Here is a 10,952-nt window from a genome sequence, read left to right as displayed (position 1 = left end):
CGTGTCTTATGTCTATCGTATCTGCCCACAGTACTACGAGAGTGCCATCGACAAACATAAAGGCGTGTCGAACCTAACGCAGATGTACATAAAGGCAAGTACTATCGTGTGTACAGAGGAGAGAGAGGACTGGAAGATGAGAAGGCGAACAAGAAAAGAGAGAGAGAGAGAGAGAACCGTGCCAGAGGAGGGATAGACAGAGAGAGAGATTAAAGGAGGGACGAGAGAAGAAAGAGAGAGAGAGGCAGACGATGGCAGAGAGAAGAGAGTGCCATGATTCCGAGCGGGGGAGAGCGGAGAGCGAGAGCGAGGAGCGGGACGGGGAGCGACGGAGAGAGAGAGTGACGATCGAAGACAGCGTTCCAGAGGAGATATGAGGACTGAAGGAGAGAGGAGAGAAGATGTTGACCGTGTATATATTGTCCCAATGCAACACTACACCATATCATCGCTGTGGTTAATTAACATCCGTGTTGGCAAGTCGAGTTAATTAAAGTTATAATAATAAAATATCACATGATATCACATTCTACTTGTGTAAAATTGTTTGTTTGTACACCAATTTCTTCATTTCTGTCATGCGGACAAATTTTACATCATTTCCCAGAGCAAGGATAGTTCATTAGTGTAATATATATATATATATATATATATACATATTTATATTTTTTTATTTATATATATATGTGTGTTTTGTTGTTATTGGCTTCCTATAGGAAGCTGTGGAATTCATTGAAGAGCACTCAAACACGACTAAGCCGTTCTTCCTGTACTGGGCGCCAGATTCTACTCACGGCCCCGTGTATGCATCCATGCCTTTCATTGGCAAAAGTCAACGTGGAAGGTACGCATACGTCGTAGTAGTGTACGTTACATGCTATGCGTGCAGTTACCCTTTAAATTTTAAATTTAAATTTGCGCCCGTTAAATGTCTAAAGATGCTGTGTTGTATGAAGAAGAATGGTGAACAGCAAAGAGAGGATATTCCATAAAAAAAATCTTGCGAAAGTTCATTAAAATTGCATTAGTGACCTAGCTGCCCGCTTTCGTTTGCGTTTTGCCCATGTTTTGCATTGCCTGCATTCGTAAACTCAGTAGTGTTGGTGATGTGGTGGGGGTCTCGCCTACTCCACTAACGAGTCTAGGGAGTCGCCTACGCCTACTCCCTAACCCTAATCCTAACCCTAACCCTAACCCTAACCCTAACCATATAAGATAGTTACCAGGGTACGTTCCGGCAGTACCCTGGGGGACATAGACCCTATGAGTATGAGCAGTAGTAAACTCAGCGGGGATGTGGTGGTATGGTCAGTTATGCTTTGCTAATATTTCACGTTGCCTGCAAGTCATAAACTCAGCAGTGTTGGTGATGTGGTATGGGTTAATTTTCTGCTTTGCCTTTACTGTATACGCGATATTATTCGGTGTTATTCGGTATGAATTATTCGCGTCAAGCGCGGATTTAGGCCGGTTTGCACCGGTTTCCAGAAACCGGTCACAGGCTGGGTATCTTCAGAACTGACCCTCAAAATTCACCAGAATGCACCAAATATAGCCTTTTTTTTAATTCCCGGGGGGGGCATGCCCCTGGACCCCCCTAGCTGTGACTAGAACTATGGAAACTGGTCACCCAAACCTTCTGGATCCGCCCCTGCGCGTGTGGTTACTTTCGTGGTCGGGGACGCGTTTGCGAAATTCGCGAAAATTAAACCACCGCGAAATATACAGCGTATACAGTATTTCACGTTGCCTGCAGCAGCAAACTCAGCGCTCATATGATCGGGGATTCTGATTTGCCGCCCCGCAGATACGGCGACGCGGTGATGGAGTTAGACCACGGAGTCGGCGCGATCCTCCGGACGCTCGAAAGACTCGCAATCGACAAGCGAACGTTCGTGTTCTTCACGTCAGACAACGGAGCAGCCGTCTCCGACAGAGCCGCGAGTGAGTGGCGATTTCGCACGCGCGTGGGCGCGGAATTTTCGAATTCGTCTGCTCATGGCTGCGACGGAGGGGTTCCTCCATCTAACGCTGGTGTACCCATTGTGGTTACCCTGTTGACAAGAAGTTGTAGGATTGTTTTCTTAGACCCTTCAGTCTCCTGGGAGACACAGGTCATTGGTGAACTTCATCCATGTTTCTCGGTTGATTGCCTTCCGCTCCATTTCCCTCCAGGTTGTAGGGTTGCCCTATTGGCAAGCTATTGCATTGTAGGATTGTATGGTGTATGCTTGTCGTGTTAGGAAACATTCGACTGGCACGTACGTCGCACTGCTCGTTAAAAAGTTTGTTTTAAAGTTGTTAACGAGGCAGCGTTGAACATGTTAATTATACGAACGTCGTTGAGTGATTTCGCTGCCAACAGGTGGCAGCAACGGACCTTTCCTGTGCGGCAAGCAGACGACATTCGAGGGAGGAATGAGAGAGCCAGCTATAGCGTGGTGGCCCGGCCAAATCAAGAACCCAGGCACTGTGAGTGCGCGGCGCCGGCTCGAAATCCCGTCGAGCGTTCCGGAAGCTGCATATGCGCCCGTTAATTAATTAATTAATTAATTAATGTGCCCCTTGATTAATTGTCGCCGTTATTCTGCTTGATCCGATCGAAGTAGGGCCTACTTGCCTGATAACGAATAATCCTGATTAGTAGGGATTACCTCACACGTGTAACGCCGAACAACCGTGGTAAAACAGGCCCTGACACGTCCGCCAGAACCCCTTGGCCCATTCGATACGCGACGCGGTGGGAGAATGGGGGGTCTTTCCTTCTTTTTCTTCATTACCTTCGCGCAAACGGAGGTCATGCAATCGCTCTCGTGTGTGTGTGTAGCCACCGCGCGATCGATAGCGCGTCGAGTCAGCGAGTGGCGAGTCAGCAGCAGCCTGCGTGAAGTTGAATGTTGTTATTATTGTGGTTCTAGTGTCATTATGCGGCGCAAACGATGGAGATCTTCCGCATAATATAATAATAATGCTCATGGACGATGTACGTTACATATGTACATAAGTATTATGGCTTAATTTCACTGTGAAAAGAGCCTCGTGTCTAATGTTCAGTGCGAATGAGCGAATGTTCAGCACAGACTAACGCCACGGATACATCCGTTATGCTCACGTGTCACCTCGGTTCACGTGCCAACACGGTTCATGAACCGAGCTCACCAATCTCGAGATTGGTCAGTTCGGTTCGCCGTCTAACTCGTGTACTAACTCTAATATCTCGCGAACAGTTTCTAAAATTCTAGACACATATATAGCTCTAGTACTATAGTATAGGTGTTGAACAACAGTAGAGGGCGCCTCCATAGGCGGCAGGCCTGAATAAGCATCGAACAGAAATTAATTAAAAATACGCACACTGTTACTGCGCTTACAAAACATACACTTTATTCATGTTAAATAACTACAGATTCGTGCTCTATCATGTCTATGCTCCGCTCGAAACTTTTGCCAGCTCTATGATGCGAATTTCTACAGAGTAGTCGGATCGCTTTTCATACACAAAAATGACCGACCGGCGACCATGGCTACGCCACTAGCTGGAATGGCACAATTACACAACTAAAATAATTTTACTTCTAATGCTTTCTAGACGTCCACGAGGCATCTACCTTGCGTGCATAATGCAAATTATTGCACTCTAGTGCCGAATTTCGGCGAAAAAAAGAGCCAAAAAAGGCCTTTTCTAGAGACGAAATAGTGCAACGGTGAACAATTGCGGAAGCTTACTGTTGTACACCTCCTATATTACATTGACTGACGCCAGCGGCAGTCAATGTAAGCGGGGTATAGTACGTACTAGAGCTACATCCGTTACGGACGTATCCTGTAGTCTGTGTGTTCAGTGCCCTCGTTACGGCACTGCCACCAGGCAGTGTTACAGACAGTCTTGTGTGTGTCTGTGTGTGACTGTCAGCAGTTGTATCTGCCTGCTTGCCTGAGGCTGTGCGACGGCACAGGCATTGGCAACGAGTGCCATAGACATATCCCCCCTCTCTCTCGCATACTCATCTTTTTCTCTCCCGCACGCTTTCTCTCCTCTCTCTCTCGCCTCGCTACTCTCTCTCATCTTTCCCTCTTCGCTGCTAGCTTTCTCTCTTCTCGCTGCATCTCTCCTCTCTCTCTCTCTCTCTACTTCTCTCTCTTCTCTCTCTCTCTCTCTCTCTTCTCTCTCGTCTCTCTCTCTCTCTCTCTCTCTCTCTCTCTTCTCTCTCTCTTCTCTCTCTCTCTCTCTCTCTCTCTCTCTCTCTCTCTCCTCTCTCCTCTCTCTCTCTCTCTCTCTCTCTCTCTTCTCTCTTCTCCTCTCTCTCTCTCTCTCTCTCTCTCTCTCTCTCCTCTTCTCTCTTTCTCTCTTCTCTCTCTTTCTCGCCCTGAATGTTTTAAAGTTGCTTTAGTCATTTTAACAGGACGTTTCATCTTAGCCAAGATCGGAGTCGGACTCTCGCGTAAGGCGGTTGGAGAACGGCGCGCGCTCGCGCACCTTACCTCACTGCGGGAATTTTCGCGGCGTGGGTCGCGGCCGATGTGGTAAGAGCAGGGGTCGCGCCGTGCTGCGTTCTGCTCTTCGTGCTGGTCATGTTGGCCAACGACCTGTCCCGGAACAGAAGTCGATGCCTGCGAGACAGGACACACACACGCGCGCATTTATACGTATAACACACAAACACATTAGCTACAGTTGATAAGCTCTTATATTATAACAATTGTGCATTTATGAGAAAAGCATGAAAATTCTAGATTAGTTAGTATATACCATGATGTTTATTTGTCAGATGTGGGAGGGAAGGTCAGATATGACCTCTGAGGACCGTGAGAGGTCAAATCCAAGATGGCCACCAGTCCACCGGCGTTTAATGTTTAAAACGCGCTTGATTGTTGGAACCAAAACAGCGTAAGAAAAACATTTAAGTGTCGATTCCAACTAATTGGGGATGACCATTTATTTGGTGATACCTTTTGAGATCGCCAGAACTCAAAGGACCATGCATTTAGGCCAATGGTCAATGTCAAAATTGACCAAAAAATAAGAATATAGTTAAAATTTGCAAATAAACACAGACAATTAAACAATGAACCAGAGATGTCATGTCGTATTCAAAATAATCTTAGATTCCCATATATTTGATGATCATTTTCAAGTGTGCCAGCACTTTGAACCCTGGCCAGATTCCTGTCCTTGCTGCTGACCAACCATTGTCATGCCTCTTGCATAAGGAAAGTCCAAGATGGACCGTGGCCAGCCACTCACAGAAGAGGATCACTTTGTGGATCATGTTCCGGTGGTCTACACATCAACACCCCCCCCCCCCCCCCCCCCGCCCCCCCCCCCCCCCCCCCCCCCCCCCCCCCCCCCCCCCCCCCCCCCCCCCCCCCCCCCCTGGCAACGTGAAGTGATGGGAGACTGGTGGAAGACAGTGGTTGGACGAACGCCCTGGTACAAGCTGACATTGCAAGTTCCGGAAACAGCAAATTCCTTTCATACATTGCCAGGGCATGCACCAAGGACACAGCCATGTACACAGGTCACAGCCTGACAAGCCTTTATACACTCGATTCAACAAGCCTACAATCGAGACTGCCAGCATCGATAATACTATGCCATGCTACGCAGATAAGTCCGATTCTTATGAGGAGTGGTGCTACAGCCAGTGTCCACTTTGACTACTGTGCTCAAGGCCCTGGCCTTGGTGCTTCTCTGCTGCGGTACATTCAGCGTTCACTTCGCTAAAGCGTAACTTTCATGTTGTAACGTTGGAATCCTGACGCAGATAATGCCTGGATGTATTGCTCTAGCAATCACACGCATACTCCACGGTGGCTTCCGTAACACATCGTGACATGACGACTCATTGCTGAAAAAAAACCCAAATGTCCTAGCGCAGAATTCAAGTGGGAAATTGTGTGGTGCACAAAAACACAGCCAACAGCTTCTCTCTGCCCTATGGCATTGACCCAGTCCCATTGACCAAAACAATGGCAATGAGGTGAAAGGTTCTGGTATGGTATAGCTAGAGACTGACACTGACAGGCAATCCAGGAGCACTCAGACGCGGATGGTAGCAGGGCCAGAAATTGTCAGAATTACTACAGGAGTTTTGAGGAACATGCCTTATAAAGTTCAACAGAGGCTGAGGCTGTTTGATACTGCGACACCCTCACCATGACCAGCAACCGGCAGAGTGCAAGCCAGCATTCCTGAAGGTCAGGTTAAGGCACTTGTCACAGTGCTTGAAAGAGAGTGGTAGAATTCATTTCTTAGACAACAGCCAGACCTTACTAGTCATTGACACAAGGACATCATGGGACACCCAAGTGGCTGAAATTGTCGAGATAGGATTGAGACCCTTTGGTGGCGCGAGCAGTACACTAAGTTTTGACAGAAAGGTTTAGAACAGTGGACCACATTAAACAGACACTTCAAAGAACAAGTTGCCACTTTCAGTAGGCCACCGCGTCATGTTAAGTCAAAACAGAAGGCACACAGCTCGCAGCACTGAAGAGTAACTGTGGTCTCTTTTGAGGCTGTACATCTTCCTTGTCAAACTCGAGATTGAGACCATCAAACAATTTTTTTCCCCATGAAAACCATGGCAGCCCCGCCATGCTCTGATCAACTGGAGGAAAAATGCGGTTTGGGGGTAAAGCAGATCTACTTCTTACCTGGAAACAGATCTGCTCGAACAAGTAGCTGTGCCTGTGGCCTGATGCAACAATTTTGATGGTGCAGCTGTGGGGTTCAAAATCGCTAATCCTGGACATTCAATGTACATTTAAAGATGTATGCAGAAAAAAAGGTTTGCACCATACATCTCTAGCTCAACTCGAGAAAATGCAGCCGCATCGACTTGTCTGGATGTATAAACTACCTGCCAGCCCAAAAGCCTCACTCAGACAGAATCGGGGAAGGGCATCATAAAAAGGGGTCTCCTTTACTGTGATGCCAAAGAACTGGCAAGGACTTCCTTCGAGAACAAAACAAATTGTTGCTTGTCTGATCACGCGAGGCTCGGCCGTTCACATTCTCTTAGCAGAAGTCAAGAAAACTGTATTGGCCAAACAGTTGGAAGTGGGGTCTGTGTCTCCTGCTCCTAGTCATCCTTGGGCGCCTTGCCCCATGTCACAAGCGCAGGCTGACACTTTGTCTTAACTTCTGCATGTTGCGCAGATGCTGCTGCAAAAGAGGGTGTAGAAGTGACCCATACGGTACCATTGTAACTGATGTGGTAGAAACTGCTGGTGGCTTCATTTTATGCTAGATAGCTCCTGATGAAACTGTGGGTATGCCTTTGGTCGTTGGCTCAAGCGTTCGGTAATTGGCTGTTTCACATAAAATGCTTGCCACAATAAATCCAAAAACCAACAGTGTCTCACCTCTCCCGCAGTCTTCACGCGTATTACCGGATGTAACACTGTATCTGCCATTTGCTAACAGAGAAAAAGGAGGCTGCCTGGAAAACTGGAAGTCTTTACCAGAGTTGAACTGATGCTTTCAGTGAAATTCCTATGCCATGCCGAGTGGAGGTCAGTGAAGGTTAATGTTTATTGCTAGAGCGATTTTGGTGCTGCCTGTATGACCAAACCAGTGCAGAGCACAGCGAAGTAAATGATGCCCAGAAAAACAGCTCTTCCACAGAAGTCTAGATATCTTAGAGAACATTCCCACCAAACCCAAGCAGCACATCAAGCGCTCTTTGCTACCAGGCACATTTAGAACAGGCATTTGGTCATGGATCCAGAATTCCAGAAATCATCCTGATGGGGCTGGACAACGGAAACAAATTGGCGGTGGCAGCCCTCTTTGCACGACACTCCTCCCTAAGCCAGCCCAAATATCGAGCCATGAATTGATCGCATAGTCGCTGCGGAGAAAGCGTTGCACTGGACGCTGCAAGTGTGCAAAGCTGCTATGTGCTGTTTTGTTGTGACTGTGCTGTGTGTTCTGTTCTGTTTTGAACATTACCAATAGGATATTTAAAAATTAGGTATATCGACTTTTTTGAAACGTATATATTCGACCTTGACCTTGACCTAAATGCATGTTCTTTGAGTTCTGGCAATCTCATCAAAGTATCACCAAATGAATGGTCATCCCCAATTTGTTGGAATTGACCACCACTTAAACGGTTTTCTACATGTTGGGTTCCAAAAATATAAGTGCGTTTGCACATTGGACACCGGTGCTGACTGGGCGCGCCTATCTTTGATTTGACCTCATCACGGTCCTCAGAGGTCAATCTGACTTCCCTCCACATTCTGCAAATAAACACTCATGGTGCTATACAATACTATGGTAGAAATTTTCATGTTTTCATCATAAAATCGCACAATTGTTGTGAGTTATTCTGCTGCCACTAACACGCCACATATGTACATTATTGTGCATAATATACATAATATGTATATGCTATGTATATTATAATAGGCAGTAAGATAATCTATTATTCTACTTCTGATTATATCAGGAGTAGATAATATTAGATATATCTATATTATTCTTACTCACTGATTATATATATATATTTGTATATATATATACTTATTAGATGCAGGAATAATGTGTAGTGTATTTATATAGCGCTGGAAAAACATATCGTATACTATGCTATACTTATATGTTAGTACAGTTATGTTCATGCATGTATGCATATATACAATATAGTATATATATATATATATATATATATCTGATATATATATATTATACACAAATATACACTGTGGGACACGCTGGCGGTAGAAGTCAAACCACATCCTAACGTCTGCGGTCCCATGCATTACTTAGAAATATGCACGCCAAAATACAAAGTATAAAAGAAAGCAAACCTTGAAAAAATTGTACGAAAACCTGAAATGAAAATGATGTACGGAAGTATCTCTTTTATATTTATAAATTCATAACTCATTTTCAAATTTCTTTAAGGACAAAAAATTTGCCAATATGGATTAATTACATCAATAGCTACGGCAGTGTGCCCCACAATAAAAATGACAACGGTAAGTTGTGCATACATAATTAAATATATTATGTCTAAAGCCTTGAATAATGGTATAATAGCGCCTCGAACGAAAATCGCACGCATTATTAAATGACAAAATAAATGTACAAGAGGCCACTGTTGAAAATACTTGCACATAATTAAGGGAATTAATCATATCCATGTTTAATTATTAGCTATGCAAACGGCTTAGTCACTTAAAACCAACATGTACCACCTTAATCTCGTCCCAGCATTGACAAGTCCAATTAATGCGGCCATTGTTAAAATCCATATCTGACTTGCCATATATCATATCCCGATAGTAAAAGAACACTGGTCTACATTAAAATAAAGGGGCGAAAGTGACGGTTATAATAACGTACACCATCATGAAGACAATTAATTAAGTGCACTACTACATTAAATAAGCACATACATGCATGGTATCAGAAAGCTCATAAACTATACAGCAATTATTGCTACCCTAAATATATGCTAATATAAATATATATATACTATATATATATATATATATATATTATATATATGCACGATGCTTGCGGGTATGTTTGTTGCGAAAATTTCTGAAAAAAAACTTCTTCGGGCGTAAGCTCCGATTGGCGGTGACCTCTAGCGGAAGAGTCCTTTACCTATCCTCGACGACGCCAGTGGTGAGAGCTGACCTGAAGCTCCGTCCATCGATCACCCTGTCACCCAGGGGCCCGCCACGCCGGCTACGTCCAGAGCGGTGGCAAACAGATCCATCACGGTGCTAGCCTGTCTAGACGCCTGGGGCCCGTTGTCAGAAACAAAATGAGTCTTAACATTAGTCTTAGCATTGGTCTTAACACTAGTCTTAACATTAGTCTTAACATTAGTCCTTAACATTATTCTTAGCATTAGTCTTCACATTGTTCTTAACATCAGTCTTAATTAACATTAGTCTTGTTCTTAACATTAGTCTTAACATTATCTATAGCTCGCCTGTCTAGAGGCCTGGGGCCATTGTCAGAAACAAAATTAGTCTTTAACATTAGTCTTAACACTTAACAATTTCCTCCTAGACCGTCGAACATCACTGTGTTTCGTATTGTATGAGGAAATACTTGCCTAATGAATTTTTCATCATCTCGCTAACTTGGCAGCGTTTCTGTCAACTGGTCTAACCGAGAAAAAGTTAATGTTAAGAACCAAAATTTTGTTTCTGACATTGCTCTTGACAGCTGTCTTTGACCTGCTCTTTGCGGACCGCCCGGCAACAGAGAAGAGAGTGAGATTCTTCCTGCCCGCGCGGATAAAGTCGTCGATCGAACGGGATTCACGGGCCGTGCAGACGGCGGCACGCAGAGGAGATTCGCTGTCGCCTGTTTACGCGAGAAAAAGTCCCTCGTCCGTCAACAGAAAGAGAAAGATTCACAAAAAAGAACAGATGAACAGGAAAAAGAAACAGAACAGGAAGAAAGGAGAAACAACAGGAAAGAGTTTCCCCCGCGCATCGAAGGGACGAAGCGCGGTTCAGGTGGATCATAAGATTCAGCGTCTGTGTTTACCGGCTAGGTTGCCCATAGTTTTAGGGTTAGCACAGCATTATAAACGTAGACAGAGGCGCACTCACGAGAGAGTGCATTACCTCGCCAGCATGTAACATGTATGTGTCTTACGAGTAGTCGCCGTGCTGCTGTGGCGGCTGCCTGACTGTACTCGCCTATGCCTTGCCCTGACTCCGACGCCCTCATGGTGGACTGCTGCTGACTCGCCACTCGCTGACTCGACGCGCTATCGATCGCGCCAGGTGGCTACACACAACCACGATGAGCGATTTGCATGGACCTCCGTTTGCGCAGAAAGGTAATGAAGAAAAAGAAGGACAGCACCCACTCTCCCACCGCGTCATCGCTAGTACGAAACGGCGCAAGAGGGTTCTGCGGCGTTGTCAGGGCCTGTTTTACCACGTTTGTTCGGCGCAGTTACACATCT

General features: G+C 45.4%; 1 protein-coding gene across 1 annotated transcript in view; it reads left to right on the top strand.

The window, feature by feature from the left end:
- LOC106818036 (N-acetylgalactosamine-6-sulfatase-like) overlaps positions 1-10,952 on the top strand; it is a gene marked incomplete at its 3' end in the record, with an annotated part of 17,766 nt that overhangs the window by 2,139 nt on the left and 4,675 nt on the right. Inside the window, 4 exon segments of the mRNA XM_014822750.1 lie at positions 717-844; positions 1,808-1,944; positions 2,366-2,472; positions 7,430-7,518. Of these exon segments, the coding sequence (XP_014678236.1) occupies positions 717-844; positions 1,808-1,944; positions 2,366-2,472; positions 7,430-7,518 (461 nt within the window).

This window comes from Priapulus caudatus, unplaced genomic scaffold (assembly GCF_000485595.1).
Source record: "Priapulus caudatus unplaced genomic scaffold, Priapulus_caudatus-5.0.1 Scaffold1988, whole genome shotgun sequence".
Classification (NCBI taxonomy): Eukaryota; Metazoa; Priapulida; class Priapulimorpha; order Priapulimorphida; family Priapulidae; genus Priapulus; species Priapulus caudatus.
This window is presented reverse-complemented; position numbering and strand designations above follow the sequence as displayed.